At 43.5% G+C, this 18,601-nt stretch overlaps 1 protein-coding gene across 5 annotated transcripts in view; it reads right to left on the bottom strand.

Moving 5' to 3' along the window:
- Positions 1 to 3,391: 3,391 nt before the first annotated feature.
- The window catches only part of LOC110500887 (EH domain-binding protein 1-like protein 1), a 62,142-nt gene continuing 46,932 nt past the window's right edge, over positions 3,392 to 18,601 (bottom strand). For 2 of the 5 annotated variants that reach the window (XM_036958170.1, XM_036958171.1), the window contains 12 exons: positions 16,076 to 18,595; positions 15,725 to 15,815; positions 15,335 to 15,501; positions 15,130 to 15,178; positions 14,476 to 14,997; positions 14,246 to 14,303; positions 13,073 to 13,110; positions 12,830 to 12,941; positions 12,622 to 12,721; positions 12,200 to 12,273; positions 6,517 to 6,631; positions 5,986 to 6,182 (listed from right to left, as the gene is read on the bottom strand). In XM_036958170.1, coding sequence (XP_036814065.1) covers positions 6,086 to 6,182; positions 6,517 to 6,631; positions 12,200 to 12,273; positions 12,622 to 12,721; positions 12,830 to 12,941; positions 13,073 to 13,110; positions 14,246 to 14,303; positions 14,476 to 14,997; positions 15,130 to 15,178; positions 15,335 to 15,501; positions 15,725 to 15,815; positions 16,076 to 18,595 — 3,943 coding nt within the window. In that variant the 3' untranslated portion in view covers positions 5,986 to 6,085. Of the gene's footprint in view, positions 6,183 to 6,516; positions 6,632 to 12,199; positions 12,274 to 12,621; positions 12,722 to 12,829; positions 12,942 to 13,072; positions 13,111 to 14,245; positions 14,304 to 14,475; positions 14,998 to 15,129; positions 15,179 to 15,334; positions 15,502 to 15,724; positions 15,816 to 16,075; positions 18,596 to 18,601 lie in introns of all 5 variants that reach the window. The other 3 variants (XM_036958168.1, XM_036958169.1, XM_036958172.1) reach the window with 3 other exon arrangements.

The following is an 18,601-nucleotide window of genomic DNA, read 5'->3' as shown; positions in this document are numbered from 1 at the left end:
CTTCCTAGAGCTCTGACCTGAAGATCACTGATGTCATGATTTAACCTAGTTTTTTTCAGAGTTCCCAGTTGTCTTAAACTCCACAAATCCAGAGAATGCCAGACTTTGATGACAAAGTTTGCCCACAAGAAGGACCGCCATGCAACTTTGCTCTTCAAGTGAGCACAGCACAACAAGGTGAGTCCAACAACATATTGTATGCTGCTGCATAAATTATGTAATATTTCAGTGAGATATGTATACTGTAGCTACGACAATAATACTAAGTGTGTGTTGTGTAGTAAGCTGTTCGTAGCCCATGTGGCTCACCCTAATCATTTGGTCCCTTTCCCCCTCATAACTTAGCCTACTGTTCTAAATTGGTGGTGTACATGTAGCCTATAGACTGTTTTAGAGAAATGTCATCATCAAACACTGTAAGAGCTTTCATTGTCTGCTTATATGCCCCCTTTATTTATCCTACGGCTCTGACTTGGTGTACAGGGAGAATACTGTAAGAACGCTCCATGTTCTGAATTCTGTCACTGTAAATATCAAAAGTGCTGAAAAAATAGTTATATTGACTACATCCGTCTTAGCTCGCTCATTAATGTCAATCTAAATTACGGATTGCCTCTGATCCGCTCATTGTCCCCTTATGCCATAGTTTTTACATCTCAATTGTCAGAAGAAACTACATTTGTTTAAGCAAGTCAGCCATGTTTTTTTAAAGGCAGTAAATGAGGCTGCATGAACTGTTTCGCTGCCAGACAAGGCTCCACTGATAGCCAGGTGTAGCGGTGGCAAGGATTCACTCCACTGTGCTGAAAACAAATCTCGGCTGTTGGGACAGTTTTATGTAGGCTTTATGGGCACCATTTGTTACCGTTATAGTGCAGTTCATGTATTGTTTAGTGTTGTGTGGTGGCTTTGCTGGCTTGCATCAACAACAAAAATGTAAGTTTGCCCCACCAAGATTTACAGCTAAAATTGCCACTGTAGGCATACGTAAATTCGTTACTCTTGGTTATGTCTCAGTGGAGGGAGGGAGAGAGCGCGAGTCGAAGTGGAGAACTTTTGTTATTCACCATCATTTTCAAATAAATTCATTAAAAATCCTACAATGTGATTTTCTGAATTTTTTTTCTCATTTTGTCTGTCATAGTTGAAGTGTACCTATGATGAAAATTACAGGCCTCTCTCAACTTTTTAAGTGGGAGAACTTGCACAATTGGTGGCTGACTAAATACTTTTTTGCCCCACTGTAACTGTTTCTCATGCTGACAAAGCATTGTGGATATGGCCCATGGGGATGCATTGTGTAGCCAGACATGCTCCATGTGTGCGGTTCGAGCCTGTTTCCTGAATGATTACTTTTCACAGCACTTTCTCACTTTATAATTAAGTATAATATCCTTCTTAGTTTCAGGCCATACCAGTGGCATACAATGTATTACACACCAGCTCTCTGGAAATGTTATTTTTGATAGCTCACATACATACAATACATTTTTAAAAATGTATTGGAGAGGTCAGGGAAGTACATATTTCTCTATGGCCAGGAGCAATTTACATAATCATTTGACATGAGACAATAAGGGGTTAACAAGTCTTGCATCAGGAGTGGGCAGTCCTGTATTATTCCCAAGATTCAATCTCGTTTCCTTAATAACAGGAAAACGCATTACAACATGATCCAGCACCCAATCTAAACAACATACCTTTGATGGGATACTCCCGATTAACATTGTTTTTATTGTTGGGCAGGCCCCTATAGTTCCAGATCTAGAGCTCCGTGCCCTGGACTAACTAAATCATCATTGTGCCCATAGGCAATACACTGAGACTAACAATGAGGACCAACTCTCAGTGGAATGGAAATTAATGAGTAAAAACAACCTGAAGGGAAATAGCGGCTGTATTTCTCTATTTTGAAAGTTATATATCTTGACATCTTGATGGCTGACATGCAAAACATTTTGGGACTATACCAACAATGGACTAATGAAACAAATATCAAAAGATAGTTTGGGAGTAAAAACAACCCGAAGGGAAATAGCATCCACGCATTGGCACACTAATAATGGCTTTCAATGGTAGTAAGTCGATTTCTACGGTCAGCAGTGCTCGACTTGAACTCAAATATGTGCCGGTACTCATTTTGGTTGCTGAAACGTATTATATTTAGGAGCTGCACAATAATTTTGCGCTAATATTCTATTAGATGAACAGGAGCTCAAGCAGTAGAACATTTATCACTCCAGTGTTAATCTGCTAAAATTGTAATTATTCGCCTACCTCCTCATGCCTTTTGCACATAATGTATATAGACTCCTTTTTTTCTACTGTGTTATTGACTTGTTTATTGTTTACTCCATGTGTAACTCTGTGTTGTCTGTTCACACTGCTATGCTTTATCTTGGCCAGGTCGCAGTTGTAAATTAGATCTTGTTCTCAACTAGCCTGCTTGGTTAAATAAAGGTGAAATAAAAAATAAAAAAATAAATTTGAGGTGTTGAGGTCAGCTCCGGAAAGCTCCTCCCAAAGTCAAGCACTGACGTTCAGTTATGGATATGTTTCGGCTTTGAAGTGTAGCCAGGTATAATTGTTGGTTAATGAATCGATTGACGTCAATATAATTAACATAATACAAAAATCCCCACCAAAATCCCCAGTATTAATTTCCTGTTTTCAATGCTTCCTCTTCCTCCCCTAACGTCATTCTTGGGAACCGTCCTAGGGCTTCAGCGTCCCAAAAAGTTTGGAAGGCGATTTCTATATGTAACGGATGTGAAACGGCTAGCTTAGTTAGCGGTGCGTTATACTGTTACACATACCCAACTTTATACTCTATTATTGGGCATTTCAGCTGAGGTCACTGAGTATGGACTACATCTCAATCCACATCTGCCGTGGAAGACCTACAGTGCTGTTTGTCAGACCAGGAGACATCCCGAAAATCAGTCTTCTCATGAAAACATCTGTAGCGTCCTAACGGTTTGGGCTACAAACTAATATGACCCCACTATGATAAGGGGAGACTCTCGCAAAACACTCGTCTGAAGGTAACCCTGTTCTGGTTAAAACAATTCATGGAAGGAATTATGGAAGTAGTTTTGTGCCGACAAAAAAAAGGGGGTTAAATCCTGAACTTTCTTAAATCTCTTAGATATAGGACAGACACTTCTAAACCTTTTTCCTTATGATTTATTTTTTGACTGTTTCAACGTTTTTCTATCGGCTATAGCATTAAAGGACACATCAATATGGGGGTTAAGTGAGAATATAAATGTACTTTGTCTTATATAATGCACAACTGATAATCCTGATGGATTCATAATGTAAATGTATGATATCCATATGAATTAAAATAAACAAGGTGGATGTCGTTTACAAAAATACTGATCCAAAATAGTGATCCAAGATACCTTTTAATTCTCCGAACATCACAAATAGTGCAAATGTACATTAAAACAAACAAAACCTTCCCCAAAAGCTATTTCAGAAAACTGAAAGTAAAATCTCTCAAACTCACACAGTGGTAGGAACATTAACACAGTAACTAACAACAGTGGGGCAGAGGGGGAACAAGCTGGAACACAAATTCAAACACTTCTAAAATTAAAAAAAAAAAATTACTCTCCAGTGTCACCCAAAATAACTCCGGACAGAATCATGTTTTTACTCTGTTAAGTAGTTCCTCCCACTGAAATAGAAACGCCTGCGCTCATGATAACTTAACATTACACAAAGTGTAGAGGAGAAGATGTCAAGCAAATATCAAGCTCTGGTGCACTCCTGCCTGGCCAATAATATAGATGTAGGATCTTCATTTGATCACTCTTTTGTTGCAGAGAATTTTCCTGCACGGCAGGAAACGCAAACTTGTAGTGTATTTGAGTTTTAAAAATGCTTCTAAAGTTTGTAATTTCCACTTTGAAATTTCAAACTTGATTTGCCCTAATTATAAATGTATCAACCCCATACAAAATGTCCATTACTTATAATCCATGTAATAATTCACATTTCCTGTTGCTGCAAGATTATTTTCCTTGCTGTAGCAAACGGGCTCAAATTCAGATCCTACATCTGCAGTAATCCTGCTGTAGCGAAGTGCTGGAGTTTTAATACTAGAATATATTTTAGCTAAAGTAAAGTGTATATTTTGTCTCATGTATGAGGGTTTTTTGTTTAACACATACACTTTGCATGTTACAGATTTGCTAATAAGAATGTGCATAAGACTATAGCAATTGATAGTTGTACGGTTGAGATGGAACCACTAAGAAACATACATTTGCCTCATGTTTTCCGTTTGAATATTCCTGTTCTCTAGCATTTTAGAGCATCTTGAAATGTATCATTTTCAGGCTCCACCGCTTCCTTATTTACCTTTCGAAACAAAAAACAAAAAAAATGAATGGAAAACAAGGCATTACAAGACTAATGTCACAAACAGTAACTGAACTCGCTGCATAAACAAACAGTAACTGAACTCGCTGCATAAACATTTGAGAACTAGGAACACAAAGTTGAGTCCTACTTCTGAACATTAGTTTTTTTACTCTGGATCTGGTTAAAGGCACATATGACAGGCAGGATAGGTCGGATTATCTGTCGAATACATATTCAATTAATAAAAGCTTAAAATATTTCCAACACGTTTAAACTGCTTTGTTCTTTCAGACACCAAGCTGCAGTACACTGACTTCTGTCGTTTTCCTCTTTCATCCAAGATCTCCCACTCTGCTTGAGTGTTGGAGCATCCACATACATTCACATCAAAGAATCAGACAACAGGTGCTCGCTGTGTGCCGTCTGCACAGTCCAAGCCGACGTACTGCAATAAATGAGGAAGCTCGTTTTGGCATTCTTTGTTTGCACAAATTCAGCATTTCACTTCCATTTCGCCATTGTAATTTTCAATAATCAGACTGCTTATTTAACAATAGGTGAAAAGGGGTGAATCAATCCACCTGCTGCATGGGTCTAATGTAGGTATTTGATGTAGCTAAGTACAGGAGCCCTGCCCCTTCCCTAATATCCCATTCAGTAGAAAATACCTTTTTGAAGTAACCCATTGTACACTACTGTAACAGATTCTACAGTATCTTAGAAAGAAAGGTGCTAGCTAAAATCTAAAATGGTTAATTGGCTGTCCCCATAGGAGAACCCTTTGAATAACTATTTTTGGTTCCAGGTAGAACCCTTTTGATTCCATGTAGAACCCTTTTGATTCCATGTAAAATCCGAGAGGTTCTACCTGGAACCAAAAATCCTATGGGGACAGTTGAAGAACCATTTTGGAATGCTTTTTTCTAAAAGTGTAAGGCACTTAATCTGGTGATTAGTTAGTTATGTCTTTGTGACCTGAAGTTAATTTTTTTATTTTACCCTTATTTAACTAGGCAAGTCAGTTAAGAACAAATTCTTATTTTCAATGACCAGGAATAGTGGGTTAACTGCCTGTTCAGGGGCAGAACGACAGATTTGTACCTTGTCAGCTCGGGGATTCAAACTTGCAACCTTTCGGTTACTAGGCCAAACGCTCTAACCACTAGGCTACCCTGCCACTTACATGTAGCAAGAATGATGCAATGTTTAGAGATGAGGAGACTCCACCCAAAGTGGGGTATGACTACCACCACGGGGGAAGCTATGTCTTTGTCTGAATTACAGCTATATCGACCCTTTTGGAAGAATTCAACTTGGTTAAGCTTCTCTAGTGTCCTTGAGTTATTTACTCAAAATTAAAACCCAACAGTACACACACTATGCACAAAAAAACAAAACTTAAATCCAATCAAAACACAATCTGAAGAGCAGGGTGACTGTTGACAACCAGTCATAGGTTGCAATGAGGCTCAGTCATATCATAGAGGGGGGTGAGTGAACATTGTTTTATGTCCTCCTAGTGCAGTCCCATAACACAGTTCTCAGTCTCTTCCATGCAGTGTTGATGTCATGATCCACACACATACAACTTTAGTCCCAATGTGCATCCAGGTGACCTTCCACTGGGCGCCTGGTTCAGGTGTGACCTTCCATTGGGCTGCCTGGTTCGGGTGTGACCTTCCACTGGTTCGGGTGTGTCCAACGCCAGGCCTTACTGCAGTGCACACTTCTCCTGCTTGCTCTTCTTGCTGTACTTCCTTCGTCTCTGCTCCAGGCCTCTCTCCAGCCTCTCGTCCTCCTCCAGAGCCCTAGGCGCAGAGAACAGGTAGAACAGTAGTCTCATATCAAACAGTCACTCTCTCAGACTTACGTTCAACTGTGAGGCAGAGGAAGACAAAACTCACAAAGACACCTGACATCTCATTCACCCCATAGCATCCCGTCCACCCAGATGAGCTTCTGTGTTTGCTGTGTGTATTCAGCGTGTGTGACTCAGCTGGGCCATGGGATGCATCCCAAATGGCACCCGATTCCATATATCGTGCACTACTTTTTTACCAGGGGCCAATTAGACTTGAGTCAAAAGTAGTGCACTATATAGGGAATAGGGTACCATTTGGGATGCAGCCCTGGCTGTCTCACCCTTTCTCCTTGGCGTCCATGTCGTGGACCAGCTCGTCCCTCAGGTTGACCAGAGACACCAGCTCCTGCAGTAGCAGCTGCTCCCTGTGTTTATGGGCCACTGTCTTCTGCCACTCTGGAGGACAGGAAAAAGGGAGGGGAAGAGAGGATAGCGGGAGAGAGGGGAAGAGAGTGAGCAGAGGAAGAGTGAGCAGAGAGGAAGATAGGAGAGAGTGAGCAGAGAGGAAGAGGGAGAAAGGAAGATAGCAGAGAGGGAGAGAGTGAGTGGAAGAGAGGGAGAGAGTAAGAGTAGGAGAGGAAGAGAGAGAGGAAAAGAGGGGAGACAGTGAGCAGAGGAGAGGAAGAGAGTGAGAGGGAGAGAGCGGTAAGAGATTGAGGGTGGTACAGAGTAGAGAAGACAGTTGTTGCTTTGCCAACATGAAATTGAGTTCCATGACCAGGTTTTTATTGCAATGTGTTTCATTTTAAACTATACCCTCGTGATTCAACTGGAAGTAAACAAAGGATTACAATAAATTACGTAATTAAAGAAAGGGTCACTTCCTCAAACCAGCAGGTGGACAGATACCACGGCATAGTTGGGAAGTCTGACTTTACGAAACAGACATATTAATTGTGTGAGTCAATCATGTCCAAAATGTACTGCTGTTGGAGACTCTCTGACTTGAGCCCTTTTGAATAGGTTTCTAATTCTAAATAAGCCTAGCAGCAGTAAACATGGGTTAGATGGAATGATCTATGAGCATTGTATTTGGGCAGAGGGAAAGTGCCAGAATGAGTCCATTAGAGTTGAATAGGAGCCATGAGTTGGAGCTGATAGATCATAAATTACAGTTCTTATATATTGTCACTGTTTTATATCATTATATACTCTTAGAATGAATATACAGTTTAAACATATTCTTAGAGATTGGAAAGTAGTGTTAGGTTTAAGCTCTTTGTGTATTTGAAGGAAATTATCTAGCGGACGGCAGTAGACCATTTAGAATCTCACCGTACCTTCTCCGCTATGCAATCTGGTTTCAGAGCTGGTCATGGGTGCACCTCAGCCACGCTCAAAGGTCCTAAACGATATCATAACCATCATCGATAAAATACAATACTGTGCAGCTGTATTCATCGACCTGGCCAAGGCTTTCGACTCTGTCAATCACCGCATTCTTATCGGCAGACTCAACAGCTTTGGTTTCTCAAATGACTGCCTCGTCTGGTTCACCAACTACTTCTCAGACAGAGTTCAGTGTGTCAAATCGGAGGGCCTGTTGTCTGGACCTCTGGCAGTCTCTATGGGGGTGCCACAGGGTTCAATTCTCGGGCTGACTCTTTTCTCTGTATATATCAACGATGTCGCTCTTGCTGCTGGTGATTCCCTGATCCACCTCTACGCAGATGACACCATTCTGTATACATCTGGCCCTTCTTTGGACACTGACTGTTAACTAACCTCCAAGCAAGCTTCAATGCCATACAACACTCCTTCCGTGGCCTCCAACTGCTCTTAAACGCTAGCAAAACCAAATGCATTCTTTTCAACCTTTCGCTGCCCGCACCCGCCCGCCCGACAATCATCTCTACGCTGGACGGTTCTGACCTAGAATATGTGGACAACTACAAATACCTAGGTGTCTGGCTAGACTGTAAACTCTCCTTCCAGACTCATATCATCTCCAATCCAAAATCAAATCTATAAATCGGCTTTCTATTTTGCAACAAAGCCTCCTTCACTTACGCCGCCAAACTTACCCTAGTAAAACTGACTATCCTACAGATCCTCGACTTCGGCGATGTCATCTCCAAAATACCTTCCAATACTCTACTCAGCAAATTGGATGCAGTCTATCACAGTGCCATCCGTTTTGTTACCAAAGCGCCTTATACCACCCACCACTGCAACCTGTATGCTTTAGTCGGCTGGCCCTCGCTACATATTAGTCGCCAGACCCACTGGCTCCAGGTCATCTATAAGTCTATGCTAGGTAAAGCTCCACCTTATCTCAGCTCACTGGTCACGATAACAACACCCACCTGTAGCACGCGCTCCAGCAGGTATATCTCACTGGTCATCCCCAAAGCCAACACCTCCCGTGGCTGTCTTTCCTTCCAGTTCTCTGCTGCCAGTGATTGGAACGATTTGCAAAAATCGCTGAAGCTGGAGACTTACATTTTCCTCACTAACTTTAAACATCAGCTATCTGAGCAGCTAACCGATCGCTGCAGCTACATAGTCCATCTGTAAATAGCCCACCCAATCTACCTACCTCATCCCCATATTGTTTATATTTACTTTGCTGCTCTTTTGCACACCAGTATCGCTACTTACACACCATCATATGCTCATCTATCACTCCAGTGTTAATCTGCTAAATTGTAATTACTTTGCTACTATGGCCTATTTATTGCCATATCTCCTCATGCCATTTGCACACACTGTATATAGTAGAGGTCGACCGATTTATGATTTTTCAACGCCGATACCGATTATTGGAGGACCAAAAAAGCCGATACCGATTAATCTGCCATTTTTTAAATTTGTAATAATGACAATTACAACAATACTGAATTAACACTTATTTTAACTTAATATTATTTTAACTGAACATCAATAAAATCAATTTAGCCTCAAATAAATAATGAAACATGTTGAATTTGGTTTAAATAATGCAAAAACAAAGTGTTGGAGAAGAAAGTAATATGTGCCATGTAAAAATGTGTGCCATGTAAAATATGTGCCATGTAAGAAAGCTAACGTTTGAGTTCCTTGCTCAGAACATGAGAACATATGAAAGTTGGTGGTTCCTTTTAACATGAGACTTCAATATTCCAAGGTAAGAGGTTTTAGGTTGTAGTTAATATAGTATTTATAGGACTATTTCTCTCTATACCATTTGTATTTCATATACCTTTGACTATTGGATGTTCTTATAGGCACTATACTATTGCCAGTGTAACAGTATAGCTTCCGTCCCCCTCCTTGACCCTACCTGGGCTCGAACCAGGAACACATAGACAACAGCCACACTCGAAGCATCGTTACCCATCGCTCCACAAAAGCTACAATCTAAAAGCGAGTGACGTTTGAAACAGTATTAGCGCACACCCAGCTAACTAGCTAGCCATTTCACATTGGTTACACCAGCCATTAGGCTGAAAGGCTTGAAGTCATAAACAGCGCTGTGCTTGCGAGGAGCTGCTGGCAAAATGCACAAAAGTGCTGTTTGAATGAATGATTACGGGCCTGCTGCTGCTCAGTCAGACTGCTCTATCAAATCAGACTTAATTATAACATAATAACACACAGAAATACGAGCCTTTGGTCATTAATATGGTCGAATCCGGAAACTATAATTTCGAAAACAAAAAGTTTATTTCAGTGAAATACGGAACCGTTCGGTATATTATCTAACGAGTGGCATCCTTAAGTCTAAATATTCTTGTTACATTGCACAACCTTCAATGTTATGTCTTAATTACCTAAAATTCTGGCAAATTAGTTCGCAATGAGCCAGGCAGCCCAAACTGTTGCATATACACTGACTCTGCGTGCAATGAACGCAAGAGAAGTGACACAATTTCACCTGGTTAATATTGCCTGCTAAACTGGATTAGTAGTTATAACTAGTGATTATGATTGATTGTTTTTTTATAAGATAAGTTTAATGCTAGCTAGCAATTTACCCTGTCTTCTACTGCATTCGCGTAACAGGCAGGCTACTCGTGGAGTGCCATGGTTAGAGTGTTGGACTAGTTAACTGTACGGTTGCAAGATTGAAACCCCTGAGCTGACAAGGTGAAAATCTGTCGTTCTGCCCCTGAACAAGGCAGTTAACCCACAGTTCCTAGGCAGTCATTGAAAATAAGAATGTGTTCTTAACTGACTTGCCTAGTTAAATAAAAGCTATAAAAATAAATTAAAAAAGCGGAAATCGGCGCCCAAAAATACCTATTTCCGATTGTTATGAAAACTTGAAATCGTCCCCAATTAATCGGCCATTCCGATTAATTGGTCATCCTCTAGTGTATAGACTTTATTTTTTTCTACGGTGTTATTGACTGTACGCTTGTTTATTCCATGTGTAACTCTGTGTTGTTGTTTCTGTCGCACTGCTTTGCTTTATCTTGGCCAGGTCGCAGTTGTAAATGAGAACTTGTTCTCAACTAGCCTACCTGGTTAAATAAAGGTGAAAAAAAGACAAAACAATTCAACTGTGTGGATGTGTCCTCCCAATAACTCAAAGCCTCTCCTGACTGATAAGAAGACCTGTGAAAGGCACGGAGGAGCACCAAGGTTCTGGACTCAGGCTGGGCCACGACAATACCAATAGGAGGAACAGACTCAGTACAGACTCGGAGACTGATTGTTTATCCTAGAAATACACGGAGGGCACTCAGTCTAATCAGAAGGTATAAATATACAGTACCAGTCAAAAGTTTGGACACACCTACTCATTCAAGGGTTTTTCTTTATTTTTACTATTTTCTACATTGTAGAATAATAGTGAAGACATCACAACTATGAAATAACACATATGGAATCATGTAGTAACCAAAAAAAAAAAGTGTTAAACGAATCCAAATATATTTTATATTTGAGATTCTTCAAAGTAGCCACCCTTTGCCTTGATGACAGCTTTGCACATTCTTGGCATTCTCTCAACCAGCTTCATAAGGTAGTTAGTTACCTGGAATGCATTTCAATTAACAGGTGTGCCTTGTTAAATGTTAATTTGTCAAATTTCTTTCCTTCTTAATGCGTGTGAGCCAATCAGTTGTGTTGTGACAAGGTAGGGTGGTATACAGAAGATAGTCCTATTTGGTAAAAGACCATGTCTATATTATGGCATTAACAGCTCAAATAAGCAAAGAGAAATGACAGTCCATCATCACTTTATGACATCTGTCAATACGGAACATTTCAAGAACATTTAAAGTATCTTCAATAGCAGTCGCAAAAACCATCAACCTCTATGATGAAACTGGTTCTCATGAGGACCGCCACGGGAAAGGAAGACCCAGAGTTACCTCTGCTGCAGAGGAGAAGTTCATTAGAGTTAACTGCACCTCAGATTTCAGCCCCAAAAAATGCTACAGAGTTCAAGTAACAGACACATCTCAACATCAACTGTTCAGAAGAGACTGCATGAATCAAGCCTTCATGGTCGAATTGCTGCAAAGAAACCACTGCTAAAGAACACCAGTAAGAATAAGACTTGCTTGGGCCAAGAAACACAAGCAACGGACATTAAACCTGTGGAAATCTGTCCTTTGGTCTGATGAGTCCCAAATTTGAGATATTTGGTTCCAACCGCAGTCTCTGTGAGACAGAGTAAGTACGGATGATCTCTGCATGTGTGGTTCCCACCGTGAATCACGGAGGAGAAGGTGTGATGGTGTTTTGCAGATGACACTGTCAGTGTATGTTTGTGCTCTGCAACTGCAACACACAGTGTGTCGCATAAATCTAGTTAGAGTTTTTCCTCTGAGTCCGTCCATTGTACCAGAGATTAGAACCTAGCACTGCCATACGGAGCAGCACACTATTCTCATTTCCTTTGCTGAGATATTTTTGTTATTGTATGGTTTGTAGTGCCACTATGACCACATCTGGCCACATTAATGAGCTGTATCACAGAATAGAGTGGCATCATGGATCTTGTAGTTCAGCATATTGGTACTGTAGTCTTACCTTCAATAGCCATCATGTCTCTCAGCTCTCGGTTCAGCATCTCAAACCTCATTTCCAGGTCCTGCTCTTCTTGCCTGTGGAGCAGAATGCCTTGTGGTTAAGATCAATGTAATGTGTCTATAATATGTCAGTGTTTAGGGCTCCCGAGCGGCGCTGTGGTCTAAGGCACTGCCTCTCAGTGCTTGAGGTGTCACTACAAACACCCTGGTTCGATTCCAGGCTGTATCACAACCGGACATGATTGGGAGTCCCGTAGGGCGGCACACAATTGGCCCAGCGTCGTCCGAGTTTGCCGGTGTAGGTCATTATTGTAATTAAGAATTTGTTCTTAACTGACTTGCCAGGTTAAATAAAACAAATAAACAGTGTTGTTTAAAGCACTAGGTAACGGTGGAGAACACGGTGGGGATGGTGGATCTTACAGTAGCTGTAGTTGGTCTTGTCTCCTGATGAGGGCGTTCTTCTTGTTGACCAGAGTGAACCACTCCTGGATCAGCTTCTCCTCCTGCATCTTGTCACTACCTACATGTATGGAGAAAGAGAGAGAATCATTATAAGGAGACGATTTGAAAATAGTGAAAGCCTTTATTTAAGGGTATTTTTCTTTCTCTTTCTCCATCCCCCTCTCACCGGACTCCATCAGTCGCCGTAGACTACTTTCCACGATGTCTGCCCTGCTGTCAATGTGCTTCTGTTCAAACTCTAGGGCCTGCATCTCCCTCAGCACATACTGGCTGGTGTCCTGTACACACACACACACACACACACACACACACACACACACAAAGAGAATGATACTTCTTTCTGATACAGAACATTGGTATTTCCAGTGTTTATGACAGCTGCAGACAGTGACTTGTGAAAGTGACAGACCTCCTCAGCCGATCGTCCTTCTTCACCAGCTGTCCTTCCTATATGAAACACACACACACACACACACACACACACACAGTAACGACATGCAGTAGCTCCAATTACTGGAAGAGCATGAAAGTGGCAAACTAGACTGTGATGACGAGGTAATTAACATCATTTGATAGGCTAAGGACTCTAATCCTAACGACAGGAAGCCATCAAAGTAATTAGAATGAGTCAATGCTCAGGGGATGGATGAGCCAAGTACAACAGAGACAACTGTGATGACTTGTTTCTGTACTCCATCTCTCCTCTCTCTCTCTCTCTCTCCTCTCAGGGGATGGATGAGCCAAGTACAACAGAGACAACTGTGATGACTTGTGTCTGTACTTCAGCTCTCCTCTCTCTCTCCGCTCAGGGGATGGAGTACAGACACCCATCTCTCCTCCCCTCCATCTCTCCTCTCCATCTCTCCTATCCTCCTCTCAATCTCTCCTCTCCATCTCTCCTCCTCTCCCCTACATCTCTCCTCCTCTCCATCACCATCTCTCCTCTCCATCTATCTCTCCTCTCCATCTATCTCTCATCTCTCCTCTCCATCTATCTCTCCTCTCCATCTATCTCTCCTCTCCATCTCTCCTCCTCTCCATCTCTCCATCTCTCCTCCTCTCCATCTCTCCTCCATCTCTCCTCTCCATCTCTCCTCCTCTCCTATCCTCCTCTCAATCTCTCCTCTGAATCTCTCCTCCTCTCCCCTACATCTCTCCTCCTCTCCATCGCTATCTCTCCTCTCCATCTATCTCTCATCTCTCCTCTCCATCTATCTCTCATCTCCATCTATCTCTCCTCTCCATCTCTCTCCTCCTCTCCATCTCTCCTCCTCTCCATCTCTCCATCCCTCCTCTCCATCCCTCCTCTCCATCCCTCCTCTCCATCCCTCCTCTCCATCCCTCCTCTCCATCCCTCCTCTCCATCCCTCCTCTCCATCCCTCCTCTCCACTGCTCCTCTGAGGGGTGGTTCACAATCATAAAGTACCTGGGAAACTGGGGACTCAGTAAGTCTGTGCGTGTGTGTGTGTGTGTGTGTGTGTGTGTGTGTGTGTGTGTGTGTGTGTGTGTGTGTGTGTGTGTGTGTGTGTGTGTGTGTGTGAACTCAGAACACATCATACAAAATCAATATACTGTATGTACCTGTTTCTGATTTGATTCTGTCAGCTCCACTCTCTTCCTGTGCTGCAGCTACCTGTAACTACAACAAAGCAATCACTCACAGAGAGATTAAGTGGCAGAAAGTGGAGAGAGAGAGAGAGAGAGAGACAGAGGGGGGATGAGCGGGAGAGAAAGTGGAGAGAGAAAGAGAGACAAAAAGGGGGGGGTGAGAGGGAGAGAAAGTGAAGAGAGAGAGATCATAGGCCACTGACCTCGGTTGAGTCTGCCTCGTCTATTGACCTGCGTTGTGACCGTCGTTTCTTAACCAGATCTACATCCTTTAGGTGGGAGAACCCAGACTTGGCAGATAAAAAATGTGTCCTGGGGGGTACGACGGGGGCTTGGGCCCCTCCTGCTTCCCCTGCAGCCTGCAGCCGTTTGGTTCTAGGGGGTGGGACCACTTCCCTATTGGTGCCCTCCTTAGTGTCACTATCTGCCTTCTTCTCTGCAGCGCCCACATTGGTCTCCATTGTGAGGGCCTCATCTTGGATCCGTTGACAGTAGCGTGCGGCGGCCTCCGGGTCGGGGCCCTCCCGGCTCTCCCCGGCCATACCATAACTGGACTCACTGCTGTCCGCCTCGATGTGCAGCACGCTCAGCTCCTGGCCCGTGAAGTAGGTGCGGATCTGGTTGAGGTAGGTCATGACGATGAGGCGGTCAGGGACGGCCAGCAGGACCATGTCCGAGGGCTCTATCAGCCGAGAGATGCCCAACTCTGCGAAACCGTCGAAGGCCTTGGGGGAAATAAGAGAAGATGGGTTGGGTGGGGAAAACATTCAGCAGTTAACCAACTGATGGTCACATTTAAGGCCTGGTTGTTGATAGTGATTATGACATGTTGAGATAACGTAAAGAAAACAAACTACCTTCTTGTTGTTGCGCTTGATGTCATAAGGGTCCAGCATCTCAAAGTTTCTAAGCAGCGAAGAAATAGATAATCAATACACACTACAAGAACAGGAAACACGTTAACACAAAAATGATGATGTCATTTTTAAAGGTTAATAAACAAGCCATAACACAATGCCTGCTCACGTTTATGTCTAAACGCATCACAGAGGGGGTACCTACATCCTGTCCGGGTGGAAGTGGTGTAGCAGGGCACAGAAGGCCAGGCCGTTCCTCCAGGATGTGCTGAAGTTGGTGATCTTGACCCCCTTGTGTTCTTTGATGACTTCCTGACACCACTCCAGTAGGGACTGGCTGGAGGTAACAAGGCCAGGACTGGCCATCAGGCCTTAAGACAACAAATCACATCAGATATAATAGGTCAATTCAGAGTAAAATATAAGTGGCACTTCAGTTTATGGTGCAGAAATGACCAGGTATCACATTGTAATAACCTAAAAAAGTTGCTTTTGTCATTGACAAAATGGACAGTTATGAATCAGAATTTCATTTCAAAGGTCACTTATGCAAAATGATGGTGGAGGATTGGTCAACTGACTATAAATAACATACTTCTGGGGAACCAGCACTGCCTAGACACGTTTCCTGAGAGTTTACAGCTCTGCCTTTAGGCGTTGTTGGCTCGTCTGCTGCCCCCTGCTGTCTAAAAAGAGAAAGACAGGGATTTAATATGACTTGACTTCACAGCATATTCTGGATGTTTAGTTCTAACAGTTTAGAAGCAACACATTTCAAATAATGGTAAAGGATGAAATAGATGGCATTTTCTCAATCAGTTTCCTTTCATAAAAGCATTCTAGTCACACAGAATTATCAACAACTATTGGTAAATGCACTCAGAAAACTGCCACGCGTCAATCAACCACTGTATTGCACAGGCGTGTCCAACTCAACATAACGTACCTCTCCTCATCTAAGCCACCAGCAGATATGTCTACTGACTCAAAGCCAAAGTCCATCTCTTCAACCCACATGTCTTTGCTCTCTACCTCCATCTGAGCTGTCTTTTTGGCTCCCTCAACACGTAACCAGTCGTCCTCAGCTGGTGTACCGGTGGTTGGAGAGGTCGTGTCAAGCACTTCTGCCTCTGAACCTCTCTCAATATCCTTGATTACAGTGTCTTCAAAAAACTCAGTGACCATAGGGGTTTCTGTGAAGGCCTGAGTGACCATGGTAGTATCTGTAAAGGTCCAGCTTTCCATGCTCTCCTCCAGTCCCTTCTCAAAGACAGCCTCTACCTCTGAACCCCTCTCAATGTCCTCTCTCACAGTGTCTACGAAGAACTCACTGACCATAGCAGTTTCTGTGAAGGCCTCTGTGAACATAGTGGTTTCTGTGAAGATCCAGCTCTCCTCCAGTCCCTTCTCACAGAGTTGTACTTCTGGTGACATCTCCTCTGAGCGAGAAATTGTGACAAAGCTCCCATCGGAGGCCATGTTTGAGGCTAATGATATTGAACCCTCTGAGGCTTCCTGGCTGGTGTCTTGTTTGTCTTCCTGAGAGAGAGACAGCGAGCCCTCAAGGGAGTCTGCCTGGCTGGTGAATGAGGAGTCCATTGGAGGATTTCCATCAGAAAAAGATGAACTAAGGCATTTTTTAGAGCGGGGAACTGGAACAGGCATGCTCGATTGTTTTATGTTTAGCTTACTGCTCCTTTTACGCAGAGGAGCAACCACCACTTCCCCAGATGCTCCAAGCTGGCCACGAGGGGGTACGGGAGGAAGACTACTGCTCCTCTTGTTGCGTTGAGGTGGTACCAGCCCAGAGGCTGCAGGTGACTGTCCTCCATCTCTGGTAGACTGGGTGTTATCCCCAATAGAGGCATGCCAGGTCTTTGGTCGGGTAGCATCTATTTGGACAGGTGGGGTTGAGTCTCGTTTCCCACGAGGCTTTGGGACTGGAAAGATCTCTTGCTTGCCTTTCATCTTTACTCCTGGTGCAATGTCCTCTGTTGAGGCCTTCTGAGCTGGCTCATCTTCAAGTGAATCATTGGTTGTTTCAGTCACTTCCAAGGTCTGCTTCTCCGCCTCAACCTTTTCAAATCGGTCTGTAACTTCTGGTGAGGACTTCTGAGCTGGCTCATCTTCGAGTGACTCAGTGGCGGTTTCTGTCACTTCCGGAGACTGCGTCTCCACCTCAGACTCCTTTGAAAAGGTTATCATAAGATCCTGTATCTGGGCTGGAGCTGTAGACCCTTGGTAGGCAGCATTCAGGGCCTCTAAAGCCATAGCTTCATCTGCGCCATCCTCTGCTTTGCTTGATTCCACTGGGGGAGAATGAGTTTTTTTGCTGCTTTTTTTGCTGCGCCTGGGCGGGGCTATTTTTCTGATGATCGAGAGGGGAGCAGTCTCTCCCACACCAAACTCGGGGTATGACTCTGTAGGTACATGATATGAAGTTAGGGGAACAATTGTGGCCTTACCAGTAACAGTCTTTAAATCGTCAGCTTTCTGTCGCGGTTCGGGAGAGAGAGATGCTTTCCTGGTGCGTTGAGGTGGAATCAGCTTAGCGACCGCCTGGGCAATCAGATTCTCTGGCTCATCAGCTTTCTGAGATGGCTCTGGAGTGAAGCGGTTTTGTTTCTTCACAGGCCATGGTAGAATCAGTTCAGTGGCTCCCTGGCCAGGTTTCTGTGAACGTTCTGCACTGGAAGCACTATAGGTTCCCCTTGTGCGTGGAGCTGGGATAACGCCGGTTGCCTGTGGTGTCTCTTTAGTGAGGCTTGTCTTAGTACGGCGAGGAGGGACCAGTTCAGTGGGCACCTGGACAGGGGCATCAGTTTTTTGTTGAGGCTCTGTTGAAAGACAACAATCTATTTTCCTACCAGGATGTGATGGTACCATCTCCTCTGGTGCCTGGGCAGTAAAACCCTTCTGGACATCATCTTTCTTTAGAGGTTCTGTTGAAAGACTACGCTCTATTTTCCTACCAGGATGTGATGGTACCATCTCCTCTGGTGCCTGGGCAGTGAAACCCTTCTGGACATCATCTTTCTTTAGAGGTTCTGTTGAAAGACTACGGTCTCCTCTCACTTCAGTGGGCTTCTGTACAGTTACATTCTCAGATTTCTGTTTACGCTCTGAAGTGAGACAGTCTTTTCTCCTTGGAGGCCGTGAAGGGACTACCTTAGAAACAATCCCTTGATCATCAGCTTCCTGTTGAGTTTCTGGAGGAAGACTACCGTCTCGTTTCTTTGCATGATGAGGAGCGACCAGTTCAGTTGTTACCTGTGCAGGGACAGCCTGGCCAGCGACAACAGGGGCAACTTCCGATTGTGTTTCATCTGAGGCGAGTGTCTGATCATCAGAGGGTTTATCTGGGATGGGGACTATATGTTCTTGAGCCTTGTCCTCTAACAGCAACGTGTCTGTAGTAGGTTGTGAGGTAGGGGCAGAGGCTTCCTCTGTGCTTGCATGTTGGGCGCTTAAG

This window comes from Oncorhynchus mykiss, chromosome 21 (genome assembly GCF_013265735.2).
Source record: "Oncorhynchus mykiss isolate Arlee chromosome 21, USDA_OmykA_1.1, whole genome shotgun sequence".
Taxonomy (NCBI): domain Eukaryota; kingdom Metazoa; phylum Chordata; class Actinopteri; order Salmoniformes; family Salmonidae; genus Oncorhynchus; species Oncorhynchus mykiss.
Note: the sequence above shows the minus strand (reverse complement) of the source record. Positions and strands in the feature narration are given on the sequence as shown.